At 53.8% G+C, this 15,257-nt stretch overlaps 4 protein-coding genes across 4 annotated transcripts; 2 read left to right on the top strand and 2 right to left on the bottom strand.

The window, feature by feature from the left end:
* Positions 1–44: 44 nt before the first annotated feature.
* MAM_00731 (F-box domain, cyclin-like protein) lies at positions 45–1,937 on the bottom strand (the record flags this gene model as incomplete). The annotated part of the gene is made up of 1 exon (XM_040819530.1): positions 45–1,937. The coding sequence occupies one exon, from the start codon at positions 1,935–1,937 to the stop codon at positions 45–47; it is 1,893 nt and encodes a 630-aa protein (XP_040682795.1).
* A 532-nt stretch (positions 1,938–2,469) lies between these two features.
* On the bottom strand, positions 2,470–7,021 carry MAM_00730 (Mediator complex, subunit Med13; the record flags this gene model as incomplete). Its single annotated transcript, XM_040819529.1, has 2 exons — positions 2,470–6,924; positions 6,983–7,021. 2 exons carry the CDS (start codon positions 7,019–7,021, stop codon positions 2,470–2,472), a joined length of 4,494 nt encoding a protein of 1,497 aa, XP_040682794.1.
* An 807-nt stretch (positions 7,022–7,828) lies between these two features.
* Positions 7,829–9,763, top strand: MAM_00729 (WD repeat protein; the record flags this gene model as incomplete). Its single annotated transcript, XM_040819528.1, has 1 exon — positions 7,829–9,763. The coding sequence occupies one exon, from the start codon at positions 7,829–7,831 to the stop codon at positions 9,761–9,763; it is 1,935 nt and encodes a 644-aa protein (XP_040682793.1).
* Positions 9,764–11,752: 1,989 nt separating this feature from the next.
* MAM_00728 (uncharacterized protein) lies at positions 11,753–15,017 on the top strand (the record flags this gene model as incomplete). The annotated part of the gene is made up of 4 exons (XM_040819527.1): positions 11,753–12,887; positions 12,951–13,182; positions 13,235–13,339; positions 13,385–15,017. The coding sequence occupies 4 exons, from the start codon at positions 11,753–11,755 to the stop codon at positions 15,015–15,017; spliced, it is 3,105 nt and encodes a 1,034-aa protein (XP_040682792.1).
* Positions 15,018–15,257: the final 240 nt, after the last annotated feature.

The following is a 15,257-nucleotide window of genomic DNA, read 5'->3' as shown; positions in this document are numbered from 1 at the left end:
CCGGTGTGAGAACAACACCGAAGCCCAGAGCGCCCATTCTGGCATCAAGTGCTCCTGGAAAGCAACCCCGGCATCTGCGCCCTGCGCCAGGCGGTATCGAACCGCGTCCCCTCCGGGGGGTCCAGCAGCTCACAGAAGCGCTGGTTCGTCTGCCCACGGTAGTGATACAGCATCTCGGGCATGCGGTTGTGGAAATCCCCATGCGATGCGTCGTGCACACTGCTCGCGCACAGGCTGATACCCGTGTCGGCCATGGTGGTGTCGGGCGCCTCCGACACGCGCCAGCCGGCCGGGCAAGGGGGCACACTGGGCCGACGAGCAGGCACGTCCTCGTCCAGGACGAGCTGTGCCTCCGCAATGGCCCCCCGAAGCCCGAGGTAGAACCTGTCGGAAGCGTCGGACGCCTTTGCCAGCGAAAAGACACGGTCCAGGCCGCGGCGCCCCAGCCAGAGCGTGCTGTCCTGCCTGAAGCAGGGAGACTCCATGGCCGCGTGCCAGGTGCAGCGGCGGCCGTTGCCAGGCTCGCACCTCCACGCCGCGGTCTCCTCCTCCTCCGGCGGCTCTCCCGACGAGCACACGGGCGTGGGCTGCGGCTTGCGCGGCGAGCACGGCAGGGCCGTGGAGTGAAAGTACGGCTTGGGGAAGCGGAAGTCGAAGAACCTCAGCGCCGGGGCGGTGTTGTTCCCCGAGACGAAGCGCTCGGTGCCGTAGACGAGCAGAGGCCCGCCGGCGTGGTACGGCTGGAAGGTATCCCTGTATACGGCGTCGTAGGGCGACGGCGAGCGGACGTCCATGAGGCGGAAGGACCCGTCGTGCCAGGAGCTCAGGAGCAGGTTGCTGTTGTGCCGGTGCCCGACGGCCTGCATCGACCACACCGTCGTCACGTCGGGGCTGTGCGAGGCGGGCGCGAACTCGAGGCCGGTAGGGCGCATGGTGCCGTGCCGGATGGGCTGGGAACTCGCGCCCAAGGCGACGGCGATGCCGGTCCCCCCGAGGAACTTGACGTCCCGGATCAGGGATTCCTGGGTGCTGATGCTGCGGCCGCTGCGGCCGCCGTCCCTCGACATGTCGTGGAAGGCGGGCGGCTCGGGAGCACCGGCCTCCCTCTCGAGGGGGATGCGGCGCAGGTGAAGACGCGAGCCGCGGCAGGTGGCCAGCACGTCAGCGGCGGGATGCCATTCCGCGCAGACGACGGCCATGCGGCCGGGGGAGATGCCCGAGGGCGGCGCCCGGGGACGCGCATCTCGTCGCCCGTCCCCGTCCGCGTCCGCGTCCGCGTCCAGCCCGCCGGCGGCCTCGGTCGGCTGGCCAAAGGACTCGTCGTTTGCGGCCGAGAGGATCTGCACGTCGCCGTTGGCTCGTCCGACCACGACCTCGGGCAGCCCGGCGCGCCGCTCCATGACCTTGAGGCACGTGGCATCGCCCGTGCCGGGGGCGTACCCGGCGTCCCGTCCCAGGATGCTCCTCCACGCCTGCTGCCTCGCCCGCTGCTCCGAGTCGTCGCGCCACCGCACGTGGACGTCCTCGCCGCCTCCCCAGGCAACCACCTCCCCCCCCAGGGACGGCACGTCGAGGGCGTCGACGACGCCGTGAAAGTCAATCGCCTGCCGTGGCCGTCGGGCGGCGGCGGCCTTCCCGCGCGGCGCGGGCTGGTTCTGGCTTCTGAACAGGCTCAGCCGGATGGCGCGCTTGTCCCAGCAGCGGTCGAGGTAGGAGAGTAAGTCGGCGACGCTGCTCCAGGACCGCGCGTCGCCGCGTGGCACCTGGAGGGACGGGAATCTCGTCTTGACAAACGTCTTCCAGCCCGCCTGCTGGACGACGTGGTGCGTGTGCTTGGAGACGAGGCCGAGATGCGACGTGCCTCGGGCGGTGTCGACGTGCTGGACAATGGCGAGCAACAGGTCATCCGGCAGACTTGCCAGGGACGCAGGTGCCATCACGTGGAATGCATGCGTCCGGGTGCAGGGGCGGCGGTGGCCCTGGTCTCGATCGAGCGGTTTGGTGTTTGGTGTTGACGAGAGCATCCCGGCGGTTTGGCCGTCGACATGTCGGTCCTTGGGATGTCGCAAACAGCCAATCAAGTTCTGTGGTGCTCCATTTTTACCCACGGCCGCGCGGCAACTTTTGGACTCGGCACATCTCACATCGCCTCAACCGTCAATCCACGTTCCGCGTGGCCCTCGGTCTGTGCACGCGCATCATCAGGGCTTCCGCCATCATTTCGCATCTCTAGCTTCATGTATTCTTGTATATATCCTACTTGTGAGGTCGGAACCGGGCTCTCGGCCCCCTCTTTCCAAGCCAACCAACTGGTTCATCCACAAAATGTCTCGCCAAGCCCCCCAAAACGCCAAGCCATGCACGGCAATTCGCCAACGAAGCAACTCTGCCCCCATTCTCCTTGTCCTGCATGCCGTCACGACGCTTTGCTGGAATCGTCTCGAGCGCCTCTGTTTCCGGGCCCCGAAATCACATGAGAAGATACATCGCCCGCGCCGCCTTCTCGGCCGCTGCCACGTGCCACGGACGAACGTCCATTTCTCTCGGCACCATCCCCCTAGCTCTCGACAGGGTTGCCAGCCCCCTGAAGTAGCTGAGCATTTCCCTCAACAGGGGCTCGTACGACCTCGGCAAGGCTTCCGTGTGTATGAGATTGACCTCCATGGCCACCGGCACATCCTCAGCTCGCGCACCTGTCCTCTTGATCAGGAAGCCACTGACCAACGCCGGACACAAGTCCGTTACCCCCGACGAGTTGTTCAGTCGGTGGCCGACAATGGCGCCCCACGTCTGGTCCGTGACGTCGGCGAGAACAGCATCCGTCTCGGAGTCGGCTCCCGCTTCTCCCCCGCCCGGCGTTGCCGGCGTCGCGCTTTGCTCCGGCGACACAATGTTGGCCTGCGGCGTCGAAACTGGCGTCGTGTAAAACGGCACAGACGGCTGTGGCAGCCTGACCACGGGCGGCACCAGTTGCAGCCACGGATCGGTATCGGCCGTCATCAAGATCATTGTCACTGGGAGCTTGATTTCGGTACGGGCCAAGTCCACCCAGAAATCGATTTCTTGTTGGTCCATGGGCCCGCACTTGGTGATGATGATGCGCCAGTGAACTTTCCACGCAGAGATTAGGTCCAGAGTAGACTCCCATATCTCGTGGGCCACCTTGTCCATGGGCGTAGACAGCGGTCTGCCTTTGCGCCCCAGGCAGTACGAGGCCGTTGCCTGCTGGTTACCTCGATCGTCCGTCCAAGCACTCGTCACCCAACGCCCGTCCACGGTCTGGGCGTAGGCAACGTGGATACACGAGTTCTCTCTGATGAGGGACACTGAAGGTTGCGTGTTGAGCTTGAAGTCGATGATGCGCGGTAGAGGCTGCTCCAGTCGAATCGCTGGCGCGGGCATCGGTCCGCCAAAGAGGGTGCAGCGGTCATACGTCTCCATGCAGAGCCTCGCAAGATCGACAGAGGGCGTGACCACGACCGAAGTTGGCGAGGATAGCAAGTCAGACGATACGAGCTGCAAAACGAGCTCGTTTGCTGCCGTCTCCTTCTTTGCCGCCAGGTCCATCTGGTACGAATCGAAGAAACGTTGGAATGCCGCACATGCCTCGACTATGGTGCCAGGGTTGTTTGGGGAATACACGAAGTAAACGACAACATTCGTGTCCGAAACGGTCAGGCTCGAAAGTGAACCTCGCAGCGTCTCCATGCTACCTATCAAGGCTGAGCCGTGCCCCGTCAACGTGGCATCGGGAGAAGTTGAGATGCGGTCCACTTCGTAAGGGAGAAGGCCGGCATCCATGTCGGGTGCTAGCGTCATGTTTTCGAAAGATCCGAGTCTCAGAACTTCGTAGACACTCTTGACCCGTCCCAAGAATGTTTTGGCGTTGTCTGCCATTCCCTTCCATCCCGGAAAAACACAGACTGCCGTTATGTCCTTGTTGCCTGAAGATGGCGCTAGCCCCAAGCTTTCCCAAAATGCAACGGCTGAGGGCAGGACGGAGAGTTTTGCTTCCGATCTACGAACCTCCAAATGTGGCCCCGGGATCTGGTATAGATTGCTAGGGCGCATCTGCTCGGCATTCGCGTCTCTCCCGGGCATGGGCCGCGGTTGCATCCTGGGTTGGCCTTGTAAGAGTACGTCTTGAATGTCAAGAAACGCCTTTAGACGAACAGGCTCCACGCCCCGTAGAAAGAGTGGGAGAGCGTCACCGAGCTGCTGAATTGCGGTCCTGGCGTCGCCCAAAGAAGACGCCTGGCTTCGACTCACAATTGACGTGTTGGCGGGGCAGTCCATATTGCAAAGATCCAAGGAGCCTGTCGCAGCCTGCTCCGTCAATATTTGGGCTACCTGAATGAGATCCTCGTCGCCGAGAGCGAGCTCCAGGGCAAGGGGCTCAGGATCGGAGAAAAGTTTGGAAAGTGGCAGTTCTGGCGTTTCAGGCTTGGCTAGACGGGGCAGCTCAGCTGCAAGCTGATGGTCCGGTTCCTCCATCATATCTTGTTCCTTCGTGGAGGTCACCTGTGATGCCACATCGTCCTCCGCCGGTGCCTGCTTGATACTAGACTTTAGTGGGGACGTCGGCTCGTCGCTCGTATAACTTGAGTCGTCTTGGTCAGACTCCGTACTGCTTTGTTCGTCATCCGAAATCTGCGTGTCCAATTTTGTAGGGCTACGGCCCGAGAGCGGCGGCTCGAGACCAGGTAAAGGTCCCATGAGAGACCCAGCATACGATCTCTGGTCTCTGAATCCTCTGGGAGCCTTGGCAAAACGCCTTAGACAGTCCGTTTCTGGAAAAAGGCCAAGGTCAAGCCTTGAACTTCCCGCAATTGTGCTTTTTCTGTAGTCATATTGACCGCCTTGTTCATATTTCTTGTTAATCATAGGAAGTGCTGGGTCAAAATCCATCTTTTCAAATATCTTGGTCATGCGGTTGGTGTTTTTCGCAAGGGAGTCGTTCTTTTCGGTTGTGGCCAATGATGCACGAACTCGTTTGAACACGGTATGGGGGTCGAATGGGCTGGATTCTCGTTTCATAGAAACGGGCCGACTGTCCCTTCCTCTCGACGTTGCATTATCGTTTCGTACGCTGATCGCGTGGCGCAGCTCGGGTTTCGTGAATCCACCATTGTCCTTTTCAACCTCTTGTTCTTCCTCCACCGGGTCCTTGGCATTACGCATTTCCTCATCAGCTGCATGGTCCTCTGTGGCAATGATTTCATCCGTCGTTGCAGCGCCCATATCGGCAAATGTAGCTTCAAGATCAACGCTCCCAGGCTCCTCATCGAAAAAATTGAAGTCGGCTTCGGTGATGTCGTTGTCGCCAAACATATCCTCGCCCATGTCGCCAAACATGTGTTCAGCTTCACCAAGAAGGTTGCTGTCACTCCTTTGCCTTTTGGTTTCTGATAAATCTCGCCCAGGTTCAAAGGACGCCCCAATAGTCACAGAGACAGACCCATTGTTGTCGGCTTCTGGCAAAGCCGCGGCAGACAAAGGATTTCCCGGACTTGACAGCGTGCCGTCAAGAGAGGGTGTTACCCCGGGAGCATTTTGCAGGGCATCGGGCGGAGTTGGATACACTGAGCCAGCTGCGGCTGTACTCAGCCGCCTCAAGGTTAGGGGGGACTGGCCATTTGGCCTCGTAGGTCTGGAATCGCTACTGAAGCCCTCGCTTGGCACCGCTGCGCGTTCTGCCTTTCTTTTAGATATCTTCTCGTCTCGCTCAGATGTGGAACTAAACCAAAACTGCGCATTGCCTAAAGGGTCGTGGCTTTCTTCATGACCTCGAAGTATGGTCTCACCTACTCGACTCGTCGATGAAACTTCAACCGGTCGCTTCCTAAAGCACAGCGGGCTGGGCCAGGGAATCGTAACTGTAGAATTAGGCACCGACAGCCTCTTGACGTCGTTCTTTGCATCTTGGAGTTTGGGCCCGGAGATGAGTAAATTCATCCAGAAACAATCCGTGAATTTGGATTGGGCAACACCTCGGAGCTGCAAAAATTTCAAGCATGCCTGCTTCCATAGCGAATTGTGAATATCCGGAGCTCCTCGAAGACTCAATGCTGCTTGTGTGTTTGGTGTTTGCACCATACTCGCTGTTCCACCATCAAATTGGGCACCGGACTGGTTGCTGGCAATCATGCCAAACGGAGCCGCAAGAATTTGCTGTCCAAGTAAACCCGGGGGGGAGTCGCTATAAGATAATAGACCTTGGCGTACTGAGATGTTGATGCACACCACAAGAACACCCGTGGTCGTCAGGTATGCGCTGAATGTGCCGATGGTAGGAAATTTTCCCTGGACCAAGTCGAAGGATCCACAGTTTCCTAGAGTATATTGCGAAAGTAATACCGTCCGATAGTTAAGAGGAATGGAATCAGTGCGGCTGCAGAATGCTGACTGTATCGTCGAGAGGGCCGCGATGATGAAGCTCTCATAAGCTTTGGTAGGCGATGGCCCTCCTTGCACTGACTTCGCGTCCAGAACCGACGTGTTCCCTTTCGAGTCTTGCTCTTGTAATCCAGGAAGGCCGAGATGCGATGTCACAGCTGGAGCATGGCGTTGCGACTGGTCCAAAGCAGGTGCGCTTGAAGTTGAACTGGTAGGAGTATGCCCTGCTTGTGGCTGTTGTGATCGAGCTCTCGGAAGACTGCTTGGCTCAAAATACCCTTCTTCTCCTACATTAAGTGAGTAGCCACGCAAGCTAAGAGATGAGTCCAGCTCTTGACTACTGACTTCATCATTCCCCTCCTTGCCAACGATCCTGAAGTGCCAAATACCACGTTTACTGGCATCGTAATAAACGACATGGCCTTTTTCCCTTAAAAATTTTTCGATTTCAACGGCCACGAGGCCAAAGCTTGAGGACTGATCTGATGACGGTTCGTACACGCGAAAGGAAATCGAAGCGATGTTGTTCTGTGACGCAGGTTAGCTCTCGCAACCTCCGTCGTGGGATTCTCAGCCATGCACGCACCACGACGAAGACATTGGTATCATATTCGGCAACATCCATTTCGGTTACTCCGTTTGTGAGGCGCTTGCGACAGGTCTGCGCAATACCACAGGAGTTATTGGATGTCCCAGCGAGCGGGATGATAACGCTGAGGCGAACAGGAGCAGTCGCGTCCAAGAACTAGGCTAGGAGGCCAGTCTTGCTCCGTAGCTGCTCGGTCTGCAAATAAAATAGCTTATCTACAGCATGCGATTCCGGAATCCGGCAGTTTCACGGGCTCCATCTCAGCGGAGCGTGTTGTTCAGCCGCTGAGCCCAGGTTGCGATGCCTTTGACGGATCGGATAGAAACGGGCCGGATTGTCGTTGCAGGATCGATTAACGCCGACGCCGCAAAAGAAAGACTCATGTACAATATGCAGTGATGTCTGTTATAACGTGGTCCAGGGTCGAGGAGCTGCTGTTGGATGAATAGTCAAAGCCAATGCGGCGTCGCACTCCTCGCGGCAACTTTGATGTCGTAAAAGTGGAGGGTCCTCACGAGAGAACGACGGATAGCCAGTGAGAAGTCGGGGCGGTTCGTAGCGTGACGGGGACAGGGAAGGAGGCGCATTTAAGACTTGGGTGAACTTTGCGGTGGGGTCCCTCACCGACAAAAGTGGGGATTTTCAAGTCCTCCACCAGGACCGTCGCCCTGGGCCCTTCCTTCTTTTTTTTTTTTGCTGATACCGTCAATATCTTGGACGCAAACTCGCGGGAAGTAGACCCCAACCAACGCTGCGTCTACCTGACGCGCAAATCAAAGGTCTGCAGAGATACCGAGATATCGAAAGCCCACGGATGGCAGGCAGACTTTCAGTCCACTCACCATGAAGCTCTCCAATCCGGGGACAGTGCCGGTGTACACAATTTCCGGCGCATCTACTGCCCGACCGCTCCCAGACTGGCTTGCTCGCAGGCGGAAGAGAAGTTTGAAAAATGACCCCGAATATCAGAACCGCGTTGAACTTCTCCAGGACTTCGAATTCGAAGAAGCTAGTAACTGCATTCGCGTGAGCGAAGATGGCGAGTGGATGATGAGTACCGGCACCTACAAACCGCAGATACACGTTCATAACCTCCCACAACTTTCTTTGTCCTTTACTCGCCACACGAATTCTTTGAATCATTCGTTCGTCCTCCTTTCTTCTGACTACTCGAAATCACTTCATCTCCAAAACGATCGAAGACTCGAATTCCACACCCCAATGGGCTGCCACTACGAGGTCCGACTCCCAAGATACGGGCGTGACGTGCTTTACGACCGCCATGCCACCGAAGCTTTGGTGCCCGCGGTAGGTCTGGACTCGGAAGGGAAAGGCGAAGTCTTCCGCATGAATCTGGATCAAGGACGTTTCATGAAGTCGTACCAAATCGACGTAGGCGGTGACGATGAATTGACTGGGGGCGGGTTGCAGGGTGGTATTGGCGTTGGAAGCGTCAATGTTGCCGCAAATGCAGAAGACACACACAACCTCATGGCGTTTGGAACGTCGATGGGCACTGTTGAATTCTGGGATCCGCGGTCGAAATCTCGAGTCGCATTGCTAACTGGGCACGATGGCGAGGTCACGGCATTACATTTCAGCTCGTCGGGATTGTCGCTCGCCACCGGATCTTCCAATGGCATGGTCCAACTCTTCGATCTGCGTCGCCCGGTGGCTCTTCTCAAGAAGGATCATGGATATGGCTTTCCAGTCAAGAAACTTCTTCACATGACAAATTCGTCACATGAAAAGAAAATCATGTCAGCCGATAAGCGTATCATCAAGCTTTGGGATGAGGCAAGTGGTGAGCCTTGGACGTCGGTCGAGCCTGTTGTGGATATCAATGACGTGGCATGGTGCAAAGATACCGGTATGCTCCTCACTGCTAACGAGGGCAAGCAACAACATGCATTCTTCATCCCTCAGCTTGGTCCAGCACCGAAATGGTGCCCATTTCTCGACAGCATGGTGGAGGAAATGGCGGAGGAGGTACATACCGAGACATACGACAACTACAAGTTCTTGACTCTGCCAGAATTAAAACAGTTGAGTCTAGGTCATCTGATCGGCAAGACAAACCTTCTGCGGCCATATATGCACGGATACTTCGTCGCTTCCAAGCTTTATGAGCAAGCCAAGTTGATCGTCAAACCATATGCCTGGGAAGAGGAGAGAATGAAACGTGTCAAGGACAAAGTCGAAAAGGAGCGTGCCAGTAGAATACGAGGCACCAAGAAGGTCAAGATCAACCAGAAGTTGGTTGACAGGATACTCAAGAAACAGGAGAATAGAGAAAAGGTGGACACTAATGCCGGTATTTTGGGAGACGACCGATTCGCAGCGCTCTTTGAAGATGAAGAGTTCAAAGTGGACGAGACTAGCAAGACATTCCAGCTGCTCAATCCCAGTACACATGTTGAGCAGCCTGTGGACCCAAAGGCTCCAACCCGCTACCAAGCTAAGGACTCTGATGATGAATCCAGTGGAAGTGAAGACGAGATTCGCAATTCGGACAAATTACGCAATGATGTGACGATGAGGGTATCGTCTACGCAAAACGAAGGTCGGCCTTTGCGGGACACCGCTCTAGGATCGCGAGTGCAAAAATCAGCGCGGGTGACCAAGTCCCAGCATGGCGATGTCGGCGGTGAACGCCAGGTTACATTTATTCCTGAATCGAAGAAGAAACGGCTACAAGAACAAGCCGAACCATCCTTTCGTCAACAGCCAAGAGGGGGACGAAGGAGTGCCAGCTCCAACACATTCAGGAGAATGTGAAGTCCTCTGCCGCGACCGCGTCACAGGGCTGTCTTTTTGTTGCTGAAATTTCAGGTATCCTCGTAGATCCCCATCAGCACTCGAGACTTCCCAAAACCAATCGTCACAGCCGGACACTTCACCTTACCGAATCACCCGGAGGCTTATTTTTAAACTTGCTCGGAGGCAAGGCCCCTCTTCCAGGTCTTCTGCGCTACGCCGAGGTTTTTGGGCCGTCGTCCTCACTCATGGTGGTTCTGTCCCGTTCAATGATTTCATAGAGCGCTTCATCGACTACGGGAACTCTGTTCGTCTGGGTGTGATGGCAGTAACAACTTTTCTGACAGAATGTCTGAACACTTCAGTTGACTTCCACTCGCGGTTCTTAGCAATGAAGAACATGGTGGCGTTGCAGACTGGGCTTTGAGAGTTTAGCGATGGCAAGCCAGACTGGAATGATTGCATACCTCTGATTATAGCGCCAACAAAAACGATGGCAACAATAGCAACTAGGCCACCGATCGAGATATTCATCGAGTTCGTGGAGGTGTCGCCCCGTTACCTACGTCTCCTCCCTTTGCGCCATCGTAGCCACTGCTGGCATAGGTTGGCAAAGGGAAAGAATGGGTCGTAGTGGTCATGGCGACGTAAGCCAATGTTGGAAATGGGAGATGCAAGCGCTCAATGCTGTGATGCCAGCGTCGTTGCTGTACAGAGTAGCAGGGCGATGTTGTTATGAGAAAGGAGTAGATAGGGCCATTAGCCCAAAGACGAATCAACAAGGCGCAACTTGCGACAGCACAGAGTCTCCCATGGTTTACTCCTCCAGACTCCCTAGGCTAGGCCGTAGTCGCCGCAGTCGCCGTGAAAGTGAAGTGAGGTGTTGTATCACCAGCCGCCGAATAGTTCATTGGACGTTAAGAAGCATACACCCTGGCTCCGATCTCCGAGGCCCATCAGTCCAAAAGAGACGTGCTCCGACTACGGCAGCCAGACAGTTGGTTCGATGTGCCAGCGAACCGCCAAGCATCAGCACATTTACCTTGCTGACCCGCCGATGAGTGCCAAGGAGGCGCCAATGAGATGTAGTAATACGCATTCTTCTTCCTCGGGTAGAAGGACAAACCTAGTCGTGTCTAAAAGATCAGTATCACCAGGACATGAAGCAAGGGCCTCAAATTCGACCTACTCAGATGTTGAGATGCGACAACAAGCTTGAAAGCCCCTGTCGTGTGATATTATCTCATGTCGTTCTACCGAGTCCTGGAAAATTAGATGGAGGGCCGACATGAGACGCATGTCCCATGAAAGCTTTGCTTACCGTTAGCAAAATTATTCACTCTGTAAATTGCTATTTTTAGTCCATACTCGGACTACCAGCCGCATTTACAAAGACTTGCACGTCACTATCGTGATTTTGTTATGACAATGAGCTTGCGGGCGACGAAACCACGCTGTCTGGAAAGCAATGGAAAATCATACTTAACAAAAAATATAACAATAAAAATAAAAATTAAGCTCCCTCTTCCGCATAGTTTTCCGTATTCATGTATCATATGCCGCTTCTATATCCGAATCACGTCTGGTGTGTCCATCAGCGCCATTGTGTATCCTAGGATTCGTACTGCCGTTGCTTCTATCCCAAAGCGACGAGAATGAACAAAATAAAATTTCCATGCATGAAGATGCGGCTGATACACTGCCGGAAATTGTAAGAAGAAAAGAAAAAGTTAAAAGTTAAATTAAATCATGAAAGGAAATCACGTTCATCGCCATCACCTTCTTTCCTTTCGCATGCTTATCTGACAAGTTGGGGAGATGTAAGCGAGCGCCCGGTCGTGCCTGCCCGAGAACACAATGTTGAAGGGAAGGAGCCCACAGGTGCTATTTCCTCCATCAAACAACACACGCCAGCTCATTCCTTGGGCACTGCATTTCTTTTTACATCGGCACAAATCTGTAATATACGCGGCACCGAATCCTCAACTCCATACTGAAGCGCCGATCACCATGTCCCCCAAGGCTCCTGTAACTCACACTGACAAGGCACCTTACTTCCCTGTCAATGCCTTGGATACCGTCGACCATGGCCCTATTCAAGAAGACCCAGGGTTTCTTTGGCAGCGCCAGGCACTGAACCGTACTAAGCTTAATGGCACTGCAGCGAAACAGCAAGAGCCAGCGTCGACTCGTGACAAGCCTCCTCTGCAGAATTTGACAATGTCAACTCAGGTCAGCTCCAAGAAGATATCGGACGAATTTCCCGTATTGCTCAATAGAAGGTATTCCAAGAACAACTCTCGAGGGGACCGCATGACAAATACTATCAATATAAGAAAAGACCAGTGCCAAAACCGTCCATCATCCGTAAGTACTTGTGGTGATTTGGAAGGGCCATACCGAGTCACACCCAGCAAGTCACGCTTCTCGGTCAATGGCGAGCAACATGAAGTAAATCCTCCCCCAGAGGAGCTTTGTGGCACAAATGTATACGATGGAGAATATGCCCATCGCTCACGGTCCCGCACGAGCAACATTTCCAGAAAGAGAAGTAGCGTAAACAAGCACCGATCCGAACCAGATCCTGGCCGAAAGAAAATGCTCATGCAACAAGTTGCACAGTACTGGAACGAGTGCATCAATATTGCAGAAGAGGAGAAGGTTCAAGCTAGGATGGAGATTGACCAACTACGCGAGGATCTTCGTCGGCAGTACGCCAAATTAGTGGAAGCTCACCATCACCTGGACAATGAAAGGGCTGGGCGCAAAGACATTGAGGAAAAGCTAAAGAATTCCGAAGAAAAAACTGCCCACGCTCTACTCGAAAACTCGACATTGTCACAGACGCTTTCCGCCACTCAAGAAGAACTGCGCTCGTCGAAGAAGCGGGATGAGATTGTGACCGAAAAATACAGAATATATCGCGCAAAACTTAACGAGGCCATCTTAGAGCAGCAGCGATTATTCGTACAAGCCAAGGAATTCTATCAGGACTCAATCCAAAAACTTCGGCAGGAAAATGAAACGCGGGTTGCTGAGACAAAGGCGATCGAAACGGCTCTCACTAATAGTAGCGAGAAGAGGGAGCAAATGAGGCGCTGCCTGGATGAATTGCGATCTGGTCTAGAGAAAGAGGTTGAATCCAGTATGTAACCAAATCCGCATACCAAGTTTATGATATTTTCCTTATCTGCTAATACCACGGCAGGAAATGCAGAAATTTCGGTATTACGGGACAAAATATCGGCGCAGGAGCAAGCTCTTTGTACCGAGAAACAAATTTCCAGCGATCTACGAGATCAAATCATGTCGTTGAAACCACTTCAAAGTATTGAGACACAAAATTTGGTCGAAGCCATCAAGTCGCTGCAAGACTCGATCGCTACAAATGCTATAGGACAGACGCAGCAGCTCAAGCTATCTGAAAGCGTCTGTGGCCGGTCAGTCAATGGAGCCTTCCAATTCATTATCTTTGCCATTGACATGAGACAGTCTACAAAATCTTGAAGTGCTAGTGAATGGTCTTGCAAGCCATGTGTCCAGGGAGAATGGCATTGGCTCTTTAATTGACGGTCTTCATGAACTAGTCTCAACAGGGTGAGCGCTCTTCTTGAAAAATTTCCTTCAACTTCTAATTTATAGATTATTTTCTGCACTAAACGATATTGGCGGCGCACAAATCTGCACACAGGAGACGCTCGTAGGAATTAGGAATGACTGCCAGGCGGAGCTCGGATTCATCCGTACAGCACTGGGCGACCTGATCAAGCAGCAGATAAATATGCAAGACCAGCTTGCACTGGGAGGACATGACTCTGCTGAGAAATTCAACATCTTGCGAGACGACGTCACTTCAACCCGAGAGCTTTGCGAGCATATTGGTAAAGAAGTGACCGCCTGGTTTACGGAGGAGCGGAACGTCGCCAACGCGAAGCAAGATACATGGGAGAAGAACGTTATTCGTCTACTAAATGAAGGCAATGACGTGGCTGCGGAGTTGAAGAATGCCGTGCATACAGCTGGAGACACTTGTCTTTCGAAGCTCGATTCCCTCAGCAACGCAGTGGCAACAAGCGATGACGAGACTAAAATGCTTTTGCAGCAACATACGGACTGTGTTCAAAAATTCCTAAAAGAGGAATTGAATCTGGAGAAACTTAACGTAGATTATGACCCTAAAGAAACTCAGAGAGTACTCGCTAGCCTAGAGGGTATTGTTGTCTCGATAAGTGAACACTTAAAACATTCTGAGGGAAGGGCGGCGAGCCAAGGGGATTCCAGTCAGCACAATAAGCAAGATGAGGCAGCAGTGTCCTTGCAAAACAGAATTCTGCAGCTGGAAAGAGAAGTCTCGAAAACTACTGATCTTCAGAAAAGATGGCACTCTGACATCCAAATAGTTGACTCGATTAGATCAAGGCTGAAAAGCCTTCAACAGTTGCCGTCGCAGGTTGATGGATACAGCGAACAACTTGCAAAGATTTCACGAGTTAGCTGCATGCTTGATTCTGCCTCGACTTATCTTGCTACGCAGGAAACTTGGGTCAAACAACAGCTGGGAGCTGGCCCACAGGTCGATAGGAGTGTTGCCACTCCACCACGGACTATGGAGGAGCTTCGGCCCAATCAACTTATGGGCTCAGACGATAGATATCACCATCCTGACGATTCAAAGAGCGACCGAGTCCCGAGCTCTCAGAGTGATAAGATTTGTGCAACTCAACATAATCATTCAGAGTTTGGGCCAAGAAAAGTTCAAGTTCAAAGCCCTATGGAGGCTCACACTCGCTCGTCACCACCTTCCATTCAACAAGAGCAGAAGCGGCGAAGGATTCCAGTAACGGTGCGGCCCATTTTGAAAGCAAATAGTGTATCCTCATCGCAGGAATCAGTTAGTGTGCAGCTTCAGAGCAATGGAACCGAAACCGAGCTGGGTCCGATCCTGGAGAGTAAGAAGACAACCACGGCCATCAGGAGCGCGTGTGCGGCCAGTCAGAAAATAATAGCTGATATTTCTTCTGGATTTATTACGGACCAGTCGGAGGACACCTTCTTCAATCTACCAAGAGTCACAGACTTTCAACCCCCGCTCCAGGTATTACCAAGTCAAGCCATATCACAGAAGCGGACCTTTGAGGTAGATGGTGACGAATGTGCCAAAGTCAAGCGCGCCAAAGCGCTGAGTGGTTTGAAGGATAAACTGAGTGTCAAATGCCCGGTAAGCAGGCCGCCCGAGGACATAGTCCTGGACAGCACTCACAACCTCGCAGGGTAACCAGGGCGAACACAGGTCCGGAAACTGTATCGCGACCCAGACATTGTTCATGGCGACGGGATCAAGCTTCAGCTAGCCAGCCAATGATTCTGCTCAAGGCACTTCAAATGCTTTCCCTTGATGTATAAATGGGGGGGGCTGGGCTTTTGCTTTGCTTCACAGTTCGTTGGGAGTTGGTATCATGTGAGATGTTGCGGTAAAGATCTATGTATCCAGATGATGCAAAATATTTAATAACGG

The sequence above is a fragment of the Metarhizium album genome (assembly GCF_000804445.1).
Source record: "Metarhizium album ARSEF 1941 chromosome Unknown scaffold_1, whole genome shotgun sequence".
NCBI lineage: Eukaryota > Fungi > Ascomycota > Sordariomycetes > Hypocreales > Clavicipitaceae > Metarhizium > Metarhizium album.
Note: the sequence above shows the minus strand (reverse complement) of the source record. Positions and strands in the feature narration are given on the sequence as shown.